This window comes from Corvus hawaiiensis, chromosome Z (assembly GCF_020740725.1).
Source record: "Corvus hawaiiensis isolate bCorHaw1 chromosome Z, bCorHaw1.pri.cur, whole genome shotgun sequence".
Taxonomy (NCBI): Eukaryota; Metazoa; Chordata; class Aves; order Passeriformes; family Corvidae; genus Corvus; species Corvus hawaiiensis.
The window spans coordinates 79105835-79131089 of NC_063255.1; the positions used below are offsets into that span (position 1 = coordinate 79105835).

The window sequence follows — 25255 nt, forward strand, 5'->3', positions numbered from 1 at the left end:
TGACACAAAACCAGCATAAAAATCTGGTAACTCACACACATAGGGCTCAGTCCCACCCCAGGAACCCTCACTTGCCTGACATTCCTGTTCAAGCTCTCAGAACAGGAAACAATACTTCAGATATCAAATGCAACTGCTTATCACCTACAGTGTTTGGTATCACTCCAGTGCCATTTAGCACTGCTTTTCCCTTCACCTGCACACGCAAACACCTGCATGACCAGTGATGATACTGCACAGGTATCTCTGCTGGAACCCTCCACTCCTCTGTTACTTCTTCTCCCATCATTCTCGCAAGAGAGCTTTGCAGTTGGCCTACACATTTTTAGTTCTCCTTAATAGATTTATTAAGAAGAAGCATTTTTAATAGTTCAATAAAATTGTTCCATGAGTGCCAAATTGAAGAGAACATGACTAGTGCAAAAGAAGGTTGCAATTTTCTTGTCATGCCTTATCCTCCGTGAATGCAGAGGGTTAAAAATAAATTCTGATTCAATTCTGGAGGACATCAGAGACACCCTGTCAAAGGTGTTGAACATGATCCCCAAAATTCAGAGAAGAATATAAAATCTTCGGCATTCACTGAAACAGGAGAAACAACTTGTGTAAGGCAGAGGAAGTGAACAGAAATCAGAATGAAAAGAACCAGTGGTTACCAGCAGACATCCTAAATTTCCAAGAGGTGAGGATCCAACCTACTCCTGAAACCCCAAAAACAGCAACAGCGTGGTGTATTTTAGGATCCAACACGGGAAATGTCAGAACAGATGCAAACATCCAGGATGGGGTGACCAATTCCCCAGACTCCACTGGCTCCCCTGGCCAGGACTTCACTGTCTGCCACAGGATCCGGCTCAGGTGGGGCTCCCAGAGTCCTAGCAGCAGCACCCTGTCCTACATTCCACTCCTGCATGGCTATAGACATCTACGGAGAGCTTATCATTTACTCACAGAATGCTAAATCGAGGCACATCATTTTAAAAATGCAACATAATGAACTAAATATAATGAATTAAAGCAATTCAACAAGCTTGCTGAGTTCAAAAGATTGCAAAGGGCACACTGCAGTGCAATGGAAATGTTGCACTAATTCAAGAACTTGAATCATACTAGTTCAAGCCTGCAGAGTAATTAATCAGATAATTTCTGTTACCCAGACATTATATCACAGTCAAAAATCTCAGAAGGCAAAAAATGGGCAAAAGTCACAGTTCCACAGCATCATGAGAAAATAAGGAGACAATATAATTCCAGATTTTTTTCAACAGTTACAGCATTTACCTCTTCAAACACAATCCCTTTTTTTTTTTTTTTTAGGATGTAGTGGAGCTGATCAGATCTACCACCAAAAAAAAAAAAAAAAACCACCAAAAACCACTTCCAGAAGTAAAATTAAAAACGATAATATAGCTCAGTTCAGAATTGGCAGTTTATAAACACTTCCTAAAAAAACTCAGTTGGTTCTGAGCTCATGGCAAACACCAAAAGATACTGAAATGGCTGGACTGACTTGGGGAAGCCTCTGCTTCTATAAATACTGATTCTGTAGCTCAAACAGAAAACCTTATGGGATTGGTAAGTCAAAAAAAAAAAAAAAAAAAAAGAAAAAAGAAACATTGGAAGCTCAATTGCAAGCATATGTTCCTACACATTTAGTGCAGAGGCACAGTGTTAAAAAAACCCATCCCTGGATCAGTCCTCAGCATCAGTAATGGCTGGTACACAGTAAGAACTGGGAAGATGTACTCCCTAAAACCTCATGTTCCTCCAGGGACAGGGACAGGCAGCGTACTCCTGAGCTGCTGACCCACGGCCCCACGAACACCAGCACTGTCCTCGACCCCGACAAACCCTACCCACCTCCTCCGCGGGTCGGCACCTGGGTGCCAACAGCTCACCACCACTTAAAACACAAACTGAGAGCACCCGGGACATTCGGGCGGGAAAGGGGTTTGAGCAGCCTCGGGGTGCTCAGCACCGTGTGCTTCCTGGCAGCCACATCTGCTCAGGAGGGAAACAACGGCTGCGGGATCGGCACTTCGGGCCTGGCCGCCTCCACAGCCTCTGTGGGGATCCGCTGCTCTGAGGGGAATCCGCTGCTCTGAGGGGGATCTGCCGCTCTGAGGAGGATCCGCCGCTCTGGGAGGGAGCCACCACCCTGAGGGGGATCCACTGCTCTGAGAGGGATCCACTGCTCTGAGGGGGATCTGCCACCCTGAGGGAGATCTGCCACCCTGAGGGGGATCTGCCGCCCTGAGGGAGATCTGCCGCCCTGAGGGGGATCTGCTGCTCTGAGGGGGATCTGCCGCCCTGAAGGGGATCTGCCGCCCTGAGGGAGATCTGCCACTCTGAGGGGGATCTGCCACCCTGAGGGGGATCTGCCGCCCTGAGGGGGATCTGCTGCTCTGAGGGGGATCTGCCGCCCTGAAGGGGATCTGCCGCCCTGAGGGAGATCTGCCACTCTGAGGGGGATCTGCCGCCCTGAGGGGGATCTGCCGCCCTGAGGGGGATCCACTGCTCTGAGGGGGATCTGCTGCTCTGAGGGGGATCCGCCACCCTGAGGAGGATCTGCCGCCTTGAGGGAGATCTGCCACTCTGAGGGGGATCTGCTGCTCTGAGGGAGATCTGCCACTCTGAGGGGGATCTGCCACCCTGAGGGGGATCTGCCGCCCTGAGGGGGATCTGCTGCTCTGAGGGGGATCTGGCGCCCTGAGGGGGATCTGCTGCTCCAAGGGGGATCTGCCACTCTGAGGGGGATCTGCTGCTCTGAGGGGGATCTGGCGCCCTGAGGGGGATCTGCTGCTCTGAGGGGGATCTGGCGCCCTGAGGGGGATCTACTGCTCTGAGGAGGATCTGGCGCCCTGAGGGGGATCTACTGCTCTGAGGGGGATCTGCTGCTCTGAGGGGGATCTGGCGCCCTGAGGGGGATCTGCTGCTCCAAGGGGGATCTGCCACTCTGAGGGGGATCTACTGCTCTGAGGGGGATCTGGCGCTCTGAGGGGGATCTGGCGCCCTGAGGGGGATCTACTGCTCTGAGAGGGATCTACTGCTCTGAGGGGGATCTGGCGCCCTGAGGGGGATCTGCTGCTCTGAGGGGGATCTGGCGCCCTGAGGGGGATCTACTGCTCTGAGGGGGATCTGCCGCTCTGAGGGGAATCCGCTGCTCCAAGGGGGATCTGCCACTCTGAGGGGGCTCCTTCTGGACCCAGGGGCACACTCAGAGTGGCTGGAGGGCCACAAGGCCACAGGGTCCTGCAGGGACCCACTCTCAGCACCACCCCACGCACTGGAATCCATAAACCATGGAATGGTTGGAATGACGGGATCACAGGATCACCTAGGCCACAAAACACCTTCAGGATCACTGAGTCCAATGGCTGACCCAGCACTGAACCACGTCCAACTGGTTACCAGCCTGCTAAAAAATGATGGAAAAAATAAGAAAGATCAATTTTTAAAGTTAAATCAAGGCAAATTAAATGAATGAAGTACAATTATTCAGTAAATTAGGGACTGAGTTGCTATTTTGTGCTCAGAATTTGCTTTCTACAGATGTCCTCTTACATTTGAGGAACTAAACAGATTAAGCCGAGTCAATGCAACTCCCTCAATAAAGGAGACGAAATGAAATGAGCAGTAACACTGGCTATAAAACAGGTGGAAGAATGAAAGTCATGTTAAAGTGTTACAGTGCTTTATTTGAAATTTATTTTGAGTGTTCTCATCACCAACATGAGCCAAAGGGAGGTTCTGGTCACCTTGCACATCCCTGGCATGACATTTAAGGTTGGGACTGTGCAACACATTATTTTAACATGGTAAGTGATTGACATTTTTGGTCTTTATGCTCTGGGATTTTGCATTTCCAAATAAGGTCTAACCTGTGCTTCCAGTCACTCAGTCACTGACATTTCACCTGTTAGCTAAAAGCATTTCCCAGCAACTCCACAAATAAGCCCTTGCCAAATGTCATTTGCCTTGGGATCTAATTATCATCCAATAACTTAATTACACATTATGCACTTCTGTTAGAGCACATTGTAATATTTCAGGATCTTACAATACCTTGCAGGGAAATGCTGAGGACTTCACTCCATGGCTTCTATTCAATAAAACTCTGTCTCACCAAAATCTGGTCTTATTACCCTCAGTCCCAATGTCCTTGTAATTCCCCTCTCACACATTCAGGTGGGGTCTCTTGTTGCCTTTTGCACTCAAGGGTGACCAACAGTGAAGAACAGAAAACAATGGATCAGGCTTGGGTTCCTGACCAAAGTAATTTCACGTGGATTAAGGTTGCCAAAGGTTTAATAATAAGCTATTAAATGTCATCAATATTCTCCAGGTTATGTCTGTGTGGATTTAACCAACCTTTCAGGAGGAAGGCATGTCAAAAATAAACTACACCTACCTGTAACTCGATTATCAACTGTGTAGGTTCACGCTTCCACAGTTACAAACAACCCATTTGGTAACATGACAGAAGAAACATAACATTTTCAAGAGTTAGGAGGAAATGCCTAAATTTTTCCAGAACCGCAATAAATATGGCTGTGAGATTTTCCTGTTCTTCTCTATATTCACAAAATGTGCTCACTACTAAGCAAATACAAAGCATTAGTCAAAGAGCAAAATTCAGTCCCTGGATAGATCACAGGGGTTTTTTTACTTTTTTGTTTTGTTGTTGGTTTGGGTTGGGTTCTTTTTAGTTTGTTTGTTTGGGGTTTTATTAATTTTTGTATTTATTTCCCACCTGTTGCCTTAGGTCACAGGGGACACTGTAAATTCACTTTTCATTTCTTCACAAAGACAAAGAGGCAACCCCTTGGCTGCACAGTGCCAGTGACTTGTTCTCTGTTACCCCTTAAAGATAAACCAGAAAAGTTTGAGTGTATTTGGTGAATGTGCCCACAAACTGTATTGTCCCATGGCAGTGACTGAGGGACAGAGTTGTCTTCACACAAGAACCATTTAGAGACTGCCATGAGAAGATCTTACAAACACATTAACCCCCAGAGCACTAACAGCCGTCTTTTTTAATTAACTGCTTCTGTTGAAGGTAGTCCACTAAAAAATAAAGTTTGGAGAAAACAAAACCACAACACATCTTTTTTTTTTTTTTGCTTGTCAGATGCTGAGAAGAAAAACTCATCTATTATTATGTAATTGCTCCTGAAAATTTCTAGAACATGGTGATCTCTGGCATGCTTTTTACTGGAACATCAGAGGGAGTTACCTGCCCACATGCAAGCAATAAGATTTATGGACAATACTAATTCTGAAGGTACCAAAAACCCACCTCCTCAGCCATTTACAACATTAAACAGGCACAGGACGCTGAGCAGCGCAGGGGGGGTGCCCAAAAAATGTGAATAACTTTTAATTAATTACATCTTCATTTAAAAATGCCCTTTAATGCTGTTGCTAGGTTAAACATACATTAAACTAGCTGAGAGGAACAGCAAAAGCTGTTGACGGCATGTGCCAAAGCGTGTATGTAAAACAGAGAGGTTCCAAACACCGCAAAATCACTGTGTCCTCTACAAAATCAGAGCTACAGTAGGCAGAAAAAAATTCAAATGATTGGATTCTGTTAATCTGTGGGGACATGGACTTAATACTGCATTTAATTTTGCTAAGTGGGAGGAAGATTATTGCAGGCAAGATACAAAGAATATCTCAGTTCTAATCATGTAACATTTACAACCTTAAATACTCTAAGACAGTTATTAATAACAGTATCCGAATATTTCCATGTATTCAATGCACAGTTATGAAAGAAACTAAACATACAGGCCTCCTCCCAATGCAGACAATAATAATAATGTTAATATTTACATTCCTCTAATCACTTGTTTCCACTAGTATTAAAAAAAATATTTGTGAACTTGCTGGATAACAAGTGCCAGCCTTCAGTGAAGCACTGAAGAAAGCGTGATTTGGGGCATTTTGCTTCACTTTTGAAAGAGACTAACTGCTCACTGAAACAAAGCCATTCTCTTTCCAGAGGTTTTGAAAGAAAAGCTGAAACTTATTCTCATCAAGTCTCTCAGTGCCACAGTGAAGGACTTGTTGGGAGCTGCACTTGTTTACAACCCTCAATTCCCATGAGAAGAAGCAGTTTAACTAAAATCAGAAGCTTTCTGCGCGTAGTATTCACATGTCCTAATTTGCTGTTTTGAAACACAGCTTCTTCCACATTGTTATTCTTTCAATAAATCTGTGTCTTCTTTTTTTGTCTGAAATGTGAAATCAGAGCGTACAGCTACACCGGTTTTGGTGTTTATGAAAACTCCTCTAAAATCTGAGGGAGATCAAAACACTTTCCTTTAAAGACAAAAATTCCCTCAGCAGATCATTTAGTATATGCAGCATACTCAGTTTGATCACACATTTCCAGAATACCAGTTGATTCACTCTTGATGCAGTCATTATTAAGACAGGTCTGTACTTTTAACACAATGTTCTTTGAAGCAAATATCCTTCTGAAGGAAAAAAACATACTAATATATTAATGGAAAAGACAAAATAAGAGCATTCTGCCATTGTAATTGTTTTTCAAGCTCTTAATGCTGCAATATTGGAGCAAATCTTATGAAGGCATTTGGCATCTTCCACAGAATGGTGGTTCCTGTAACACTTTAATGTCCCTTCATGATGGGCTGCTGGAAGGGCCTAGCAGCACCAGCAGTGGTGAAAGGTGTTGCTATCCAGCACCTGGGATTGCTGGGAGATGGGACACCCAAACCTGGACACACTTGTTGGCCAAAATTCTGTGTCCTGTGTAGGACAGAACAGCCAACACTCGTCCCACTGAGCTCTGACAACTTAGAGAGTTGTACCTGGCACATGGCTTGACAATCAATCCTCAAACAACTGAAAATCAACATTGAAAGGATCTGCAAGGTAAGGAAAATAAAATCTATTTGTCCCACGAGCATTTTCCATAATCTTTATTACATAACTTGGAGAAAATGAGAAATTTTTCAAATATCCACTCAAAGTATGCTGATGAAGCTCCCTCATGTGATTAATTCTTCTTTCTCTCCCTCATTTGTGTAATTCTATAGCACATATCACTCTAATGTCCAAGTTACTCAGGTAAATAAAACCTGGACTAAAGGAGATAACTTTTTTCTGGTCTCCTTCTTTTGGAGAAAAGAGATCGGATTCTTCAAAAACTGCCACAGAGCTTCTCTTTTTCCTTTCATTCCATTGATACATTTGTGTGGTAAAATCAAAGCAGATTAAATCTGTGCAGTTTTTTTACACTGCCAGGAGTTAGCATGTGCAATACTGACTTTTCATTATCATCTGATTAAAGTACGTTTGCCTGCCTCTGTTAATAAACTGAAGATTCATGGTTTATTACTTTACACCTTTAAGAATATGTACACATTTTCTAAGTGAAGAAGACTGCTTAATTTTCAAATCTTTCTCTTTTTATCTTGTGATGGATTAGTTCTAGTCACTGAGGGAATTTCCTGCACACCTTAGCAAAGATTTGTATCTATATGTATATACAACAAGGGTGCATTTCAAGGAGTAAACATCTCTAAAAGCTACTAACACTCAAAAGCTTTGAATAAAGCTCTGGATCAATCAAAAGGTGAACAGAAAAAGATACTTCTTGGTGATCTGCCTTGAAAATTCAAACTAGCATCCCATGAAAAAAGAATTAAGCATTCTTCTGCCTCTTTAATAGCAGTCTGCTATTCTTGAACACACCAACATAGCTGATGTTTGAAGCAATAAAAGCTCAGCTTCCTGCCCTGTAATTATTACTAGATGTTATTATGAACAACTCATTCATCACTATAAAAGCACAACGTAAGGCTCCCAGAAAATAGATATGGAAAATATTTGTTTTCATGCAGTTCTCTTAGTCAAGCTGCAGTTTAACAACATCACTGATAAGTGTAGTAAGCCAGTGCAAAGCAGGCAGGGCAACATCCATGTTTAATTTCATCTGGGTATCCTCCAGGACTCCATTTATAATGGTATAAAAACATGCCTCAAAGCAATAAGCAAGAATTGAAGGGTGAATATGACATAACTACATAACTACAACCATCCCAGCTCCCCAGAGTTCACTCACTTAACCATGTAACATTCAGAGGCTGCCTAAGCACACCAGGATTATTTCTAGGTGGGAAAAAAAGCACAAATATAAGACAAGGTTCTGAGCTCTCCTTGCAAAGTTACCACTCCAGAAAAGCTCAGAGATGTGCTGGGTTTCAGAGCATGGCTTTGGTCTGTGTCACTTTCTCACAACCATGAGGAAACACCTGGAGCCAGCTTGAAACCACACTCACTACAGTCACCCAAACTTCCCCAAACCAGTCAGACACCTGCTTGGCTTCTCCCATTCAGGGAGAAAGGCACCAGGGCACACCAGGACCAGATTCAAACACATCTCAAACAGGCAGTAAGTAAGATCAAGAATTCAGATGAGGCAACAGGAGGTGTGTGGTTAAGATAACCGATCTCTACCTACGCCGAACAACTACAGCGTCCTTTTCTTCCCGGTTATGTAATACACGAGAGTATTTAACCATTCGCTGGTTTGACACATACATGTCAAACAGATCAGCTTTGGGGAGGATCAGCTAGGGCCGCCGAGGGGCAGGGGGGAGTGAGCAGGAATTTGGCAATTCACGAGCTATGAATGGCCACCCCTCCGGGGAAGGAATCCCACCAAAGCCTTCAGCGGTCCTCGCCCCATGATAGCCGGGCAAGACCTGGATCGGGTGCTGTACCACCATTCCTATCTCAAGCACGATCGGCCTCACAACACCTGCCTGGCAAAGAACCTTCCCACTCCCGTGGGATGTCGCAGGCTGCAAATCAGGGTACGGGCTCACCCCGGCCGCCCGGCCGCCTGCTCGGCTGTCACCCGCGTCCCCAAGGGGGAACTGAAAGACTGTTCTGCCCCCAGAGCATCGCTGGGAGAGGCGGCAGCTCCACAGAAAAGGGCTTAGTGTCTCCTGTGCTGCTTTGGGACTTTGGCCCCTCACACCCTCTATAAGCTGAGTTTGCTGAGAAATGTGTACGGCAGAAGTGTTGGCATCAAGATGAGTAAACCCCTGGTTTGTGAGATGCTACTCTCCCGGCACCTCACTGAAATTCGGCGTGCTGTCACTGCGGGGGAAAAGAGAAGAGTCAGGGAGGAACGAAGAGTCATCAGTGAGGACACCAAAACCACCAGCTTCGCCACTTTGTGAGTAGCTACTGCTCCTGCCCGCGCCCCGGGAGCCACAGGAACTCCTGGCGGGGCCGGACCCGGGGGCGGCACCGCCGGGGGATGCGAGGGGGCGGCCCGAGCGCCTGGCTGTCCCTCCCCGCCTCCCCTCCACCCCCAGGGCGCGGGGCGGCCGCCGGGGCGGTACCTGCTTGTCCAGCGCGGCATCCTTGGCGCTGCCCGCGGCGCATCCCTTGGGAGTGGGCACCCGCTCGCAGTTGCAGCCCTCCAGCATGTACATGCCGGCGGGGCGGGCGCTCTGCTCGCCCTCGAAGTAGAAGAGGACGTTTTGGTAGAGGGCGAACCACTTCTCGTGCCAGCGGTTGGTCTCCGCCGTCTTCTTACTGAGATAGCCGCGCTTGGTGCCCTCCTTGCGGGCCAGCAGCGCCAGGTACAAGGCGTGCCCCTCGTTGTACCGCACGCTCTTCTGCATCGTGCCCGGAGCCCGCGGCCGCGGCGCAGCCTCGCCGGGCGCTCACGGAGCAATTCATGGGCTCCGGCACGCACCGACGGGGCGGCCCCGGCCCCGCGCCCCGCCCGAGTGTCCCCCGGCCCCCGCCCCGCCCCGCCCCGCGCCGCCTCCCACCGCCCCAGGCACCGGCGGCGGCGGCGAGCGGCCCCCCGGGCGCTGACGTGGGGGATCAGCCGTAAATCCGCTTTGGAGAGCGATTTAAAGAGCAAAGTCGCCGCCGCCGCAGCGCCCAGGTCCCTGCCCCCCCTCCACCCTTCCCCCCATCTCCGCATCCCTCCGCTCCTCCATCCCTCCATCCCTCCGGGGGCGGATGGAGGCGGGGAGCGGGCGCGGAGCGGGGTCGGGCGGGGAATCCCGCGGGCAGCGCAGCGCTCGGCCGGGCCGGGCCGGGCCGGACCGGGAACCGCGGGGTGATTTGGGTCTGCCCCGTGGTTTCTCGATGGTTTCCGGCTTTTCCATTCTTCGAGCGAAAATCTTGGAAAGCGAGAGGGCCGGGCGAGCGCGGCCGCCGGAGCCGGTAACTTCACTCTCGAGCTGTGGCGAAAGAATTAAAGCAAAAGGCAGCAGAGAAGCCCAAGCGAAATACCAGAAACTCGTCCCTTTTAACCCGATATTCACGCTGATAAAGGCGCGGGGGAGCGTCTCAGGTCTCACCCCGGGGAACCTCAACCCCGCATGTCCTTGGGCACCGCGCTGTGCGCAGAGACCACCCCGGCACGGGCTGTGGAGGGGCTCTGCCGTGTGCCGGGGCTCGCCTGCCGCAAATGGGACCATTTATAGATCCCAACTGGCGGCTGCAGCACGAGGCACCGCGGGCGGGGACCGCCACCGGAGAGGGCAGCTCGCACATGCCGAAAAGAAAATTTCCCGGCAGTTTGGCGGGTGTGTTTTCACACCGGGCTAGTAAGGATGGCAGCAGGTGCGGTCTGGTTCCTGCACTCGGCACAGTGATACCTGCACACCTTAATTATAGCAAATAAACTTCGGCGAGGGAGCTGGCATCAAGAATGGTTTCACATAAAACATAGCAATATGGAAATTTTTACCAACTAGAGCACACTGCACCTTTAATTTAGCAACCTAAACTTCCTCTTAAGGTTCTTTTCAGGAAAAGTCTTGGAATTCTTGCATTTGAAAACATATTTTGCATATGTAGCTTTCATTCTCTTTTGTTTTACTGCATCTGATGAGTAAAAGAGAAAAAAGAATAAAAATGTGGAAGTTATAATACTCGTTATTGCTGTATAATGCACAGAATGAGTTAGAAAATATTTCCTGTGTGATCTGTGACAATAGCTGTGGTTTTGTGTACTACTTGCAGGAACTACAGAACCATGCAGAGTTGCAAGGCTCTCCTCTTGTCAACAGACAATTTTTTATTAGAAAAAACAAACAGATGCATAAATCCTTCTGGAACTGGCTTAGCTTGCCTTGTGTCTTCACATAGTGAAATTTGATCTTAGCGCATCATGCCCAGGGAAGTCCAGGCTTTGGACAGGGCTTGGACACCACCTGGGTGGCTGGAATGTGTGAAAGGACTCATGTTCATCCATCCCGGGCACTGGGGCCCCACCCGCCTCTGTTGATGCCTCCTTGCCTGGGTTCCCCTCAGCCAGCGCTGAGTCAGTGAATCAATTCCGTGTGTGAAATTCCATGGAATATCGTGTCCCTTGATGGAAGCAAATGGCAAGGCAGCCAAACCAAGGAGAGAAGCAAACTGCCACTCAGAAGAGCGTTCAGACATTTGACACTCAGTGAATAGCTGGAGCTTTCCAAAACAAGCACGTCGTACATCACAATGAAATCCTATAGCAAGAGCCCATCTTTGCCAAGATAAAGTTGCAGGCTTTTGTCCCAGCATACATAATTTGTACTTTTAATACAGCTTTTGTATAAATCACAAATGATCACACATCATCTATTCCACCAGGTCACCCGAGACACACAGAAAAAAATACATGACGGGAGTTAAATTTTATCTATAAAAAAAAGAAAGAGAGGGTTTTCTTTGACTACATCATTTTCTCCTAGACATGCAGGCATTTTTCCTAAGCTGAAAATGTTGAATACGTCATTGCACAGCAATCTATAGGAACTATAAGGAGTCTAATATTCTTGTTCACTACAGGAAATACTGTTTGTGTAACCATCAGTTTGTCCTTTATTGGTCAAGTATGATTTAGTTCTCTCAATGATATTATCTTTATTACTTGATCATTCTTATACAAGGACCACCTATTTTTTCTTGCTTTAAATGTCTACGAAGTACATATGAATGTATATACTATCTAATACATCTAAATGTATCTACGTATCTATATGGGAATATTTTTTAAAATTCCTCATTATCAGCAGTAAAGAAGGGGTTGTTTGTGCTTTTTAAAAAAGGAATTCTAGGCCAAATTCATATGTATGAACACGATCGAGTTATATGTGCAAACAGATGTAAAGGAATCTGTGGATGTAATTTATTCCATAGGGCTCCGAGGAAAAGAACATACAGATAAGCACACTGTTTTACTTTATTTTCTATCCGAATCTTCATTTTATTGTATTTTAATTCCAGAGGATTCATTTATAAAAATAGCTTCCCAAGTGTTGCCATGATAGGCCCCGAGGACCTTGCTGTAGAACTACAGTGGAAAGTTGTGGTTCTGTATTAGCAGAGATACTTTGACCCAATTAACCTACATTTAACCTGAAATTTCCTTTGGGAACTAGTCCAGTGCAAGGTGTTCAAAGATGTCATAAAGAGGGAAATATGTAGTGTTGTATTCCACAACAGTGGAATTGCTGAATCCAATACCCAGAAGTGACCCTGGGAGTTTGGGGGAAAAGGGAGTGAGTTGTCAATCCTCTGGGTGACAGGAAAATCTAGTTTAAACATCTTGTAAATTTTGGGCCTCTATTCTGAAAAAACACTTTGGAAAAAATACTGTTAATGGAATGGTAATAAAAGTTGATTAAAGCAATGGAAGAAAAGTTGTTACGCTACTGTTTTTACGTCTGGGTTTGTATATATGTGCTCTATGTTTTTATATGTTCATTTGTCACTAAATCATTATTTGCATTTTCACATCACGATAATGTATCAAATACAAAACAATTTAGTACAGCTGTTGAAGAACTGCTACAATAACTTACAGGAAAAAAAACTGGTTTCACTAAGAATGTACCTGTATGTCTCCCCTTACAGACTGACTGAGAAGCAGAACTGAACCAGTACCTTCTCAGTAAGTTTACTCACATGCTTTTGCTGATCTAATTGTTTACTCTTGCACAGAGTATAATGTGGCTACTTGAAAGGTATTTGTAATATGCAGCTAAGATTTAGTTATCTGAGAAAGCAGGAAGATTTTGAAATACATACTATACATCACTGCCATAGTAAGTCTTGAAGATCTTGAAGATCTTGCAAACAACTTGGGGGTTAATACAGCTGATGACATCATTTGAGATTTACTGTTCCTGTTTTATGGAGACATTTTTGGGGGTAACTGTCTTGTTAAATCAATTTTAAGTCGTATATACCACAATGGTAATTCATTCCTCATGGATTTACTTGTGGCTGCACACACTCCTCAGTGGTGTGAGAGAGGTGGTAACAGGTTTCCATGAGATCCCTCCTTCAGGAATCTCTGGCCAATACTCAGTGGGAGTTCCAGCAGAAGGCAGTCAAATGCAAATCATTACCGTTATGCAGATGAGGATATCATCATCATCGTCGTCATCATCATCATCATCATCATTTTTTATGATCATGCCTTAACCTCTTAGTGCAAAATGTTGCAAACATCCAAGCCAGGAGCTACTTAGTCTAAGCAGAAGATCAGATCCCTAGAGCCAAGAAAGAAGTACAGGGACTATGTGCTGCCCTTTGTGACAGGCAGCATCCCCAGGACACAGCTGGCATATTTGCTACTGCTATTTTGGGAGAAGAATAGCAAAATAAGGTTATAGAGGAACTTTTGAGAGAAACAGTTTGGTGTGTCTGCAGAGGTCATTGGTGAGTCCTTGCATGTGGTCAAGGACAGCATGAGAAAATAAAAAGCACTGTTGAGAAAAAATGAGAAAACGAAATGTGTGGCAGAAGGTGTCTCACAGTCAGGCTGGAGAAAATCAAAAGCAGAAGGGAAAAAAAAGACAGAAAAGCTGGAACCAAGGGACTCAATTAAACTGGAGAAATACCACTAGTGAGGCAGGAGGCAAACACGAGTGGGCTGAGGGAGAATTGAACCTGGCTGGCAGAGTGATGGTAATGAAAAAATGATGAGTAAAGAGCAGAGGGAAACAGTGTGAGCAAAGGCTGGGAGTGGCTGGGGGTTGGAGGAGACAGAACCAGGGCAGAGCGGGGAGGAACTGGGGCAAGGTGGGCAGGGAATTGTGGAGAAAACGAAGTCAGAAGCGATGGCATGAGAGTCCTGGCTGCTTGGTACAGCTGGACCAGCAGGTTGAAAAGAGCTGGAAAACACCCACTGAGATGTTGGGGGTGAGAGCAGGACTCTGGCACAGCAAGAGAAGGGGCCAACACATGGGCAAATTGAGGAGGGCAGTGAATGGGAGAGAAAGAGGAGGGTCATGTAGGGTCAGTCCAACACAGTACATCAAGTGAAAGGATTAGATCGAGGGGGATGCTGGGAAAGAAAGTGGCATTTGAAATGTGGAAACCCTGATAGTCCAAATCAGCACTGAAATCACATGGGGAAGAAAAGACAGCAGCTTTTCTCCTTAAGCCTGTTTTCAGCTGGTTCCTTTTCAGCAAAGGTTTGCCAGCTGGGATTAAGATGGGAGAGTCAGGACTCAGTTTTTTGACCAGACATGTGAATTAAAAGCTCCAGGACTATTTTATTTAATACAGATGCAACAAGCATTAAATGCACTAAAGAACTAAAATGCACTAAGCACTAAATGCAAACTATAGTGACAACAATGCTGCAAAACTTTCTTGATATGACTACAATTTTCATATTGAGACACACACTTGTTGGAAATATGACTGTCAGAGGTGAGCCCTAACTGTTAAAGTTAGTAGAGATTGGTCTGGGAGCTCTAATGAGAATTTCACAGACCCTGTTATTAGTGTGGTGTCCTTAAGAAGGGTATTGTCCTACAGCTCACAAATTGCCAGAGCATGAAACTGTCTCAATGTTCTTGGGAGATATCTCAAATTAGTGCTCTCAGTATTCCAAAGGCATTGGCGTGTCCTAACACAGATTTCATAATGTTCTCTGAATGTGAGTCAGGAGAGGCAGTGTGATGGCTGAGCTCCTGAAAGCAAGGGGATCAGCAGACACTGGGCTATGATTGCTCTCAGTTTCAGAAAGCCCTGGGTAACTGGGAAAATGAGTTTAGAATTAAAAAGACACAGTGGGATAAAATTTCCTCTTTTTTCTTATTCCATGTGAACCAAGTATAAATGCAAATCACTCTTTGCTTATTCTGTCAAGATGCTCTCATATATTGGCGTAGAAATAGGAAAAATGTGTAAAATATTAAAGCACTCTCATTTCTTGGGAAAAAGTAAGCCCCACAGATTGGAAGAAAGATACAGAGAGCACAGCGGGTGCCATCTGGAATAAGTAAGTAACCCTGGGAAGAAACAGTGATGTTTACAAGGCCTAATGCTGATACAGAGAATTCTCTCCATCTGGCATGAAGCCTGCAAATAATCTGCCACAGGAGTGCATAATTCAATAGAAACAGGTTTGATAATCTGCAAGTTGCATTCCCCATAGAAACCTTGAAAGAGACATTTACTGTATTATGCAGCTGAGCAGCTTCTCTCTGCACCCGACTTCGAGGGCAGGCAGACCCACAGACCATAAAAATGGGGTTTATGGCAAATGGGATCCACTGTTCTCTTAGCAGAAAACAAACATTGCAGGGCACCCACATCCCCTCAGGATGGTGTGAAAATTCTGAGACAATGCCTTCATAGGGGAACATTGCATTTATTTTTGATACAGATGCAATATACTGAAAATCATTTAAATGAATCTGTTCAGATGCAGCTGGGACTGTACAAACGCCTGGAGAAAATGTGTGTAACAGCAGAAAAAAATAATCTTAAAAGGCTGTAGGCAGAGCAGCCCTGACAACAGTGATCGGAGCCAATGTTATCACCCCTCTCATGCAAGCAAAGATACAGCAAACAACACCTTGTTAAACAAGAGCAAGGAGATCTAGCTTAACATCAGTCCCTGTTTATGTGGGGGATTTCTGGGCAGGTGGGAAGTGCATAGCAGGGCGTCTGTAATTGCTGACTCGCTGTTGATAATGCACATTCTTCCTGGTCCACATTTATGTTGTTCACATTCTCAGCTGAAAAGCTTTGTAGCTGCCTGGGAGGTGTGGGTTGTGATTTTCTGTGGGGGGAAAAAAAAGAAGAGGGAAAAAAGTGAAAAAATAGCTTAGAGAAACATGATTTTAAAAAATTAAAATCAACAATATCCATATGCAATTATATCAACAACTTATGTAAAATTTGTAACTTCATCATTAATAGTAGAATGCTTCCCAGGGGATAAGGATATTAATTGCACTTCAAATTGACACAGATATATTTTTTAAATAGAATACAAAAATAAACATTCATAGTGCCTTGTCACAAAGGCACTACTGTTACATGCTAAAATGTGCAAAGGCCTGAATCCATATCAAAGTACACTTGGTCCTTTTAATGCAGAAATAAGACTTCATTTCACAAGTAAGTTCCTCTTGAATGCATGTAAGAATGTAAAATTAAAACAATTTTACCATGTAAAAAATGAAAATTGTGTTCACTCCTTTATTATTATGTTTGTTTTTTTTCTTCTTGGGTCACTTGTATTGTTTCAAATGTTAACTCAACCATTTTGTTAAACACTGGTGGTTGCAAGGGGAGCTGAAAAGTGTATTTATTCTAATTTGTCATCCTATTTAATTGTATCAATAATAAAGTTAGGTTGTCAATATTCAAGGATTTTGAGTGATATTATTGCTTGTTTGAGGCGTGCTTTTTTTCATCGAAGAAAAAGGCAACATGAAAATGCTTCTCTTGATGATCTGTACTGTTTCTATTTCTTGCTGTGGTGTTCAATGGCACTGTGGAAATAATTCTGAATTTCTGACGTGTAGATACACAGATCAGATACAGCTATTGAATAGTAGTTCTGTCAGATATTAAGAAAGGTTAATTAGATAATGCCTTAGAGTATTCCTCAAAAAGAGTAAAAAATATCTGGAAGTAACACATCCTATAGGCACAGGAGCCCACAGTACAGGGAAAGCAAGGATGTGCAGAAACCTCTGAAAAAAGTTCTCCACTACTCTGGGGAAGAAATGGATGAGGGAAATTGTATTTTTCAGCAACTGTCCCCATTCCGATGGAGAATACATCCTGGGTAGTTCTCCATGGTATTTAAAGTGCTCTCACTCTGGCGAAGTTTAGCTTGTATCCCAAGATATCATCCTCAGCAACCTCTGATAGACAACCTCTTACATCTGTGTCTTTTATACATTTCCTTAATACAGATTATAGTTATCCTCATTAATTGCTCATCTATCCATTTCTCTTTTACATGTTCCTTTGGAGTTAAGGGGCATTTTTGGACACTGCAGTGCTTATCACTTACTGATGCAATTACTGTGAATGATTAAGCCTGTCAATCCCACAGCAGGGACGGTTTCCCTTCCGGAGGGTTCGTCCTTTTGTGTTTCTGTGTTTCTGCCCTGTAATGCAGGCTGACAGCCAGTGTGATGCAGGGAAGGGGAAGGAGGGGCGTTCTGGGCAGACGCAAAGGTGGTGAAATGGTTTTGGTCAGAGGTTTGTTATGAGTGTCTCAGGGGGCATCCGGAGCAGCAGACGGAGTCTGGGGTATGTGCAGGATGGGAGGGCGACTCCAAGGTTATTCCTCACAATCCCCCCAGTAGCCACATAAAGGGTTTCCAATCTCTTTTCAGGAAAGCTTTCAGAATATTCTGAGTGAGGTAAGTGAATGGCACGTGGAGTTAGTCATGGGATACAGAGCTTTGTGCCCTCAAGTCACCGGTTCATATTCAGTAAAAGACAGTAATTAGGACAAATCCTGCTCTGACTTATGACATTTCCACTGGAGTAAGTGACTGGTCATTTATCCGTTTGATTACCTGGTGTCTGGTGAGCACAGGAACACACAGCATCTTCCTCTGGCCCAGGGGTCAGAAAATGGGGAGAAACACCCAAACAGCCCCTGGGGAATGCTGCAGGTGTGAACAGGCTTCTGCCTGTGCTTTTGGCATCTCCTTGTCCCTGTGCCAGCCCCCCGGGACAGTGACAGCACTCTAGCACTCAGAAAATGGCATTCCTAAAAGCAAAACATCCCAAACATTTTCCTGCTGGTTTGAAATGAATCCCGTGTGATTAATCCTACCTACATATGTGCAAGAGCTTTAGGCACCTCTCACAGCTGGACTAATTTTATCATGTTGCCTGTTCATCTATGGCTGCAAGAATACTTTATACCTCTGATAAATGATTGATTCACATCTGGATTTGTCACATAACATACAGATAGTTAGAGATAAAGGTTTTATTTTTTTCCGTGTTTTATAAAGGTTTGTTTGTTCTGTGCACCTTGTCCTTTCTTCGTAACAGTTAAAAGATCTTAATTGCCTAAAATTAGAGCGATCAGATATGACTAAAGCTGAGTTATTACATAAAAATGGGTATGAAATATAGATGAAATATATATAATTTATATAAAAACTATTGTTCTGATTTCATTTCTCTCTGCACCATTTTTATGCTCTGCTTTCTTGGATTATTATTGCTCCAAGTTGAACTGAGCTCTGAGCTGTACCTTGTCAGCCTAACTGGGATGTACCCTATGAATTATATAAGTCTATTAACATATATGCATCAGAATAGCTGTTAAAATTAGAAGTACTAGCACAACTGAGGAGCAGACAAGAAAAGGAGTTGGGTAAAGAAGTTTGGTAGACAAGGCTGAAACAAAATTATGCTGGTTTCATTTGGATTTCATAGTAATATTCACTGTTGCCATTCTCTCTGCTGCTTTCTTCCCAGATGGAGCAAGACACTTCATAAAGAGAAACAATCAGGAAAATAAAATCTCAAAGCGCTTGTTAATTCTGCTACTGATAAAACATCCTTTTCTCAGCTAATCTTCTTAATTAATCTAACAAAAGTACAGCTATGCACAGATTTCCTGCAGTGCTCATCTACCCAGATTAAAAAAAAAAAAACAAAAAAAGAAGTAAAAGCAGAAATATGAATCTATTTGCATTACAAACAAGAGCTTATTCCCCAAACACATTTTTCATTATAATCAATTATATTGCAAGTTTAGGCCAAACAGAGCTTGTGGTAAAAGCAATCATAGTCAAAATAAAAACTACTTAGGAAAAAATAATTATGGCAGTATAGCTGTGGTGTCACAATGCAGCAACGCCTGTCACGTACGGGCAGCAGCTCCCTGCCTCCCCCCCCCAGAGGAATCGGGCAGGGTGTGGTGGCACTTGGGCACACGGCCATAGAATGTGCACAGACTTGGCCACACACCGAGTTCTCAGTGCTCCCCTTGTCCTCAAAGCACCAAATCCATGAGCAAAAACAGACACCTCAACATCTCTGCTCCAAATTCCTGACATGGGGTGAAGCTCATGTTGAAAACACCCAGGAAGGTTCAGGCAACACTTCTGTCATTTAGGTAGAGACACAGAAGACACACAACAACGTATTTGTGTCCTACAAACATCAACATCCTCTGATCATTTTGTCCTTAAGCAGTTCCAAATGGGTGTTTCTATTGTGACCAGACAAAAGAAAAAAGGTCACTTACATCCTCGAGCCTTTGAGGAAGGGTTTTGTAGGACAACAATCTTCCCTGACTCCTGAAATCACAGAGTGGCTAAAACCCAGGAATACTGTCCATGCTACAATCCTGTATTATCCAGTCCTGTGTGTGTAAAATCTCCAACTACAAACGAGCACGGAAGGAGCAGAGGAGCTCATCCCCTCCTTCCCGGGGCAGGCTCAGCAAAGGCAGCAGCAGCCTCATCTCTGCAGGTTCAGGGGTCTCCAAGGCTTTGGATTCTTCTCCCCAGGTGCTCCAAACCATCTCTCCAAGTGATCAGCTCTCCTTACCTTTAGCAGTTTTCCCAGAACACACACCTGGAGTTTTCCTTCCCCAGCCCCTCCACAGCCCAGGGTCCAGGCAGACCTGACTGCTCCGTGTTTGCCGCTGCCTTTCGCCGTTCAGAAGAACTTTCCTGTGCCTTCCTCCCTCCAGGCTGAAGCACTCTGCGGTGTGTCACCTCGTCCCTGTCCTGGTGTCCCTGCTGTGGTGCCACTCCTGCGCAAGGCTGCTCAGCCCCGAGGGGTCACGGGGCTAGCAGGGCTGGTGGGATTCACTCTGGCTCACAGCACTTCTTCCCTCTGTGCCAAGACATCTTGACTCAGGTTCAGCTGATGATTGATGAGGAGCTCTGGGTCTTTATCCTGCAAACCACCACTTAAACCAGATGACAGGACAAGCTGTTGCTGGAATGTTAAAATTAGAACAAAACCTCCCAAAATCTCAGTTCCAGTGAGTGGGATCCCTGCCCACACCAGGAGGCTGGAAATAGACGGCCTTTAAGGTCCCTTCCAACCCAAACCATTCTGTGATTCCATGATTCAGTTTGGGGGACATGAAATAGTTTCTGGAAGGGACACAAATGCATTTAATGAAACTAAACCCTTATTTGCATCAATTGCCAACAAAACATCACTGCCAAATATCAGTTTTAAAAACCATAGTGAATCCAGCTCACAAGACATACCTTAGCCTCCTCTTTTCCAGGAGAAAATCAGCGTTTCCGTAACACCATTTTAGTGCTTATTTCTCATGTAGGAATAGTCAAATCACAAGCTGAGTGAGAGGGCGTTTTTATATGACCTTCTTTTGCCAAAAATATTAAAGGTGACTTTGAACAGCAAGAAAAATCAGTTTTTAGGTGTTTTAGATAATGACTCTTACTATGGGAACCATACTTATTTATTAACTGATTAAAATGCCTTCCTGGAAGTTTAGGAGTATAGGAGAACGGCCACAGCATCCTACATACAATCTGGTAAATAGCTGCAGAAGAAAACATTGCACTTACTTTTGTTCATCTAGTTACCTGCCTGAGAAGGGAAAAGGAACAAGAAAAGGGACCTCGGGCACTGAAGAGTTGGAGGATAATGCCGGAATGGCTTTGTGCCATGTTTTCTCCAACACGCTTCTGGCAGCGTGAGGGGAGAGGACATATGTACAATATAGCAGAGGGGAGATGGACACAGGGAGGGGATGTGAAATGACCTCAAGTCAGGGACCTGGAGGGATGGGTCTGTCTGCTCCTTGCAGCCCAGCAAGTGGGGCAGGGACACTCCAGACACTCCTGCCAGCTGGGAAGTCCATGGGAAGAGGAAGGAGGGAGAAGCAGCCATGCCCTCCAACGGCTCCTCTTCCCCACTCCTTGTGGGGAGTTCCCTAAACACATCAGCAAGTTTTGAGTTACTGATGTAGAAATCTGAGCAGTCCCCTGTGACTGGGCTCCTCCTGCAGCCATGTCCCTCCAGCTGTCCCTGTGACACCTTTGCATAGGAGATGCTTGTGGAAATTGTGTTAGACCCAGTGCAAAACTCTGCTCTCTGTCACTGTTGCTGTGCTGGCTTAGCCAGATGGGGCGAAAGGAAAACCTAATTACTGATGTGCTGTGTTCATGAGATAAAAAAAGGCTTGGGCTGCTGTGCTAATTATTTGGGTGGGGAGTTTCAGAGCATTAAGGGCAGAGAAGAGGTTTGCAGGTCTAGAGCTGCTGCCTGCCCAAGGGTTGCTGCGCCCCAGGAAAACCATGGGGGGCCAGTTTGTGTTTGTGCTCTGAGTCCAAGCAGCCAGACCAAGAAGGGGTCTGCACCATTTCCAGCTCTTCCTTTGCTGAGGAGCACCCACAAGCAAGGACCAGCGTCTCCCACAGGGCTGGAGCCAGTGCAGGGGGGGGCTCTGTCTGAGTCTGGTGGGCACAGCCCCTCTCTGGGATGCTCTGAGCTGCAGGAGAGGCAGAGGGGATGGGTTTGTGCAGCCCAGGCTGTGCCTGCTCCTGTGCAGGCTCCAGGCAGCATCGCTGACAGCTGTGACAGTCCCCTGCAGGGGCGAGCAGGGGACACTGCTGGGCTGGCTGTGCTGAGGGCACGGTCACAGCACGGGGACCCCAAGGAAACCTGCCAGCACTGAGTTCCCTGTGCCTCCAGAGCTCAGGGTACACTCCGTCCCCAGGCCACAACCTGCAATTTCAATTTGGGAAACTCTAAGGGAGGAAGTGTAGCTTGCACAACTTATCTGAACCTATTTCCCAACAATAACTATTGTTCACTCCAGCAGCTTGACATAATATAATTTGTTTTGTGAAAAATAAATACAATTTGCAGCCTGTAACTGTAGTGAGACATACTGTGATTTTATTAGCAACAGTAGATGGATTTTTTTCATTGTTTCTGAAAGAAATCAACATGGTTCTGTTTGCATAATGCATTAAAAACTCATCTTGAAACTCTTGAGATGGTATAGCATTGGTTGGTTTCAGTTCTTAACAACTTTAGCTGAGTTACAGGAAGCTGTGTCTTCCATATGCTGAAAAGGTAATATCCCTTTATTTTCTGTGAAGTAGCACACACACACACACCACCATGGTTCAGTAAGAGATTCTGCTTTGAAACCAGGAGAAGCAGAGTTATTTTTTTCATTTCTGCGCTTTATAATGAATCACTGTGTCTTTTGTTGAAGTAATCCTCTGTGAATCCTCTGAGCAAGTCAAACAAGGTGATTTGTTAATTGGGAAAATGTAATTTTGGTGTCTGAAAATCTGAGAAATAAAGCTGTGGAAAAGTAAAAATCCAGAAAAGTGAAAAAAAAAAAAAGAGTCAACATATATTCTTGCAGGAGAACTTGCACTCTCTTGTAAAAGTTTATTTTCATCTTTCAGTTGCTACAGGAATTTCCCTCCATGAGTGCTGCAGACTATTTAAACTGACCTTAATCTCATCTACTTTTGCCCAGCTTCCATCCCTCCTCTCCACTCTTCACTGTGTGTTTCCCTTATTACTGATTTTATCTGTGCTTTTGATTCACAAATACAGTTCTGCAGAAAAAGCATTGTGCTTTTCAAAAATCACAATCCAGACCATTACCTTTAATCAATTCCTCTCTCTCCTACAAAAGCATTCACTCACATGCAGGTAAAACATACCCAGCAGCAGAGAATCCCCCAGAACCATCCCCGATTCCTGCTTTCCTTGTGGAACTGTCCCTGCCCGTGGCAGGGCTGGAATGAGCTGATCCTCAAGGTCCTTTCCAGCCCAGAGCATTCTGGGACTCTGGGATTCTCAGCCTCATTGTTTGGGAAGGTGGAACTGGCATCAGCCTGGACTTTTAACTTCAGGGGCTGATTCCACCTGAGTCTCTTCCCCGAGCCTGGGCAGGTGTTGGTGATTCCTGGTCTGCAGCTGGCACAGCCTGGAGCCCTTTCCTCTCCATGAGCTGTTTGCTGGTTTCCACTTTCCACAACCCATGACTGAGGGGTGGGGAGATGAGAAGTGATGCCATTAATATTGCCTTGAGAGGCTGCTTTCTGCCCTGACCACTCCATGAACCCACAGAAGTGAATTTGTTCCACAAAATGCAAAAAGTGATGGTTTTTTAAGGTGTGGGGGCAGAGACAGGCTTTATCTCATTCATACCTGTAACAGCATGAAAAACAGGCTCTCAAGATTGCTAAGAACAAAACAAATGATACCTCTAATTATGCAAATTAGAAACCAAACGAACTATCCCTTATCCTGTGTGTAAACAATGGCACCTTTTTCCTCATGTAAAGCAATGAGACAAGGAGTGCATCATTAACTTCCCTGCAGCAGCAGAGCTGTGCAGCAGCCCTGGCTGTCAGCTGGGCCCTTCAGGCAGCACTCAGCATTCCCTGTGTCCCCACCCCTGCAGGATTCGGGAATGCCCTGATCCCCTCCCAGTGCAAGCAGGACCTGGCCTTGCCAAGAGCTCTCCAGAGGCACTGGTACCAAAGCACTCACTGAGGAGCTCTGGGGTGGATGGTGATAAATTCTGACTCCCACTGCAGGGCAGTAATCCAGAGCAGGTGTCCAAGGGACCTGGTGGCACCAGGGCTGTGCTGGCGGGCAATGCTCCTGGTCACACCAGGGAAGAGGCTTCAGCAGGAATAGAATTGAACCTGTCCCACCTCACATCCTCGGAATGTAGCTGGTTTCAAGCCTCACTCTCTCCAGGTTTTCCTCCACATCCCTTTGTCCATCTTCACACATTGCTACCAGCACAAAAATTGCTCAGCATAAAAATTACGTGCTGCATAGTAGGGACTCTTGTCAGAACCCCTGCACCAGGGGAGGATCCTGGTCCAGCAGCAACGACAGCCTGAAGGAAGGATTTGGGAGTTCCCTGTGCCAGCCTCAACCCAAGTGCCTCTGACTGTCACAGTCCTCAGAACTGACCAGAAATAAGTTCAAAAAAAGAGAGAAAAGACAGGACCTAAAAAGGCAGGGGGTAAGACCTGAAGTTTCTGCTAACATGCCACAAATCATGATCCCACCTGTGACAGGTTTGGGGGCAGAACAACATTTTGGAGGCAGCTGTTGGGTATCTGGGCTGTCAGACTGTGCACTCTGTGCTCTTGGACTGGCAGAGGGAGGAATTTTCTGTGGAGAAAGCAACTTAAAGGCAGGAAAGCGGCTGGGAGAGGCATTTTTCAGCCTGGAGAAGCTCCAGGGACACCTGAGAGCTCCTTCCAGTGCCCAAAGGGGTTCCAGGAGAGCTGGAGAGGGACTTTGAACAAGAGCCAGGAGTGCCAGGACTCAGGGAATGGCTTCCCAGTGCCAGAGAGCAGAGATGGATGGGATATTGGGAAGGAATTGTTCCCTGGGAGGGTGGGCAGGGGCTTGGATGGAATTCCCAGAGCAAGGGGCCGGGAGCAGCCTGGGACTGTGGGAGTGGGAGCAGCCTGGGACTGTGGGAGGTGTCCTTGCCATGGCAGGGGTGGCACTGGATGGGCTTTAAGGTTGCTCCAATCCAAACCATTCTGGGATGTTGTGAGTCCAAGAGCAGACACTCAAGGACCAAGGGGCACATTTGGACATTTTTTCCTCCTGTGTCCTGCTCTGTGTGCAGAGGGCCTTTTTGGCCTAAAACTTGTGCTTTGACATAGGAATCTTGTCCTGTTTTTTATTATTCAGTGTATGAGAAGTGATGTGGAAAAATGAGCCAGGCAATAACTGTTTGGTGTGATGAGCTTTTCTGCAGGCCGGCTCTCAGCTGGTGGCGGTGGCTGATCCCTCTCTACACACAGCATGTGCTGCAGGAGCTGCCTCTGTCCTCCCCAGACCCCAAACACTGAACATCCCTGCTCGGTTCCCCTGGATCAGAGCTGCCCTGGCTCTCTGGAGAGGGGGCTGAGATGAATGAGCAGCTAAGAGCAACCCCAAGAACAGAACCTGGATTTCTGGTGGCAAGCCCCAG

The 25255-nt window shown here is 45.6% G+C and overlaps 1 protein-coding gene and 1 long non-coding RNA gene across 5 annotated transcripts in view; one reads left to right on the forward strand and one right to left on the reverse strand.

Annotated features, from left to right (window-relative positions):
- The window catches only part of RASGRF2 (Ras protein specific guanine nucleotide releasing factor 2), a 116806-nt gene extending 107038 nt beyond the window's left edge, over positions 1 to 9768 (reverse strand). For all 4 annotated transcript variants that reach the window (XM_048290681.1, XM_048290680.1, XM_048290679.1 and 1 more), the window contains exon 1: positions 9390 to 9768. In XM_048290681.1, the coding sequence (XP_048146638.1) occupies positions 9390 to 9674 (285 nt within the window). In that variant the 5' untranslated portion in view covers positions 9675 to 9768. The remainder of the gene's footprint in view (positions 1 to 9389) is intronic.
- LOC125319475 lies at positions 8513 to 16666 on the forward strand. Its single transcript, XR_007200749.1, has 2 exons — positions 8513 to 9220; positions 11035 to 16666. It is a non-coding gene; the product is annotated as an uncharacterized LOC125319475 (long non-coding RNA).
- The last annotated feature ends 8589 nt before the right edge of the window (positions 16667 to 25255 follow it).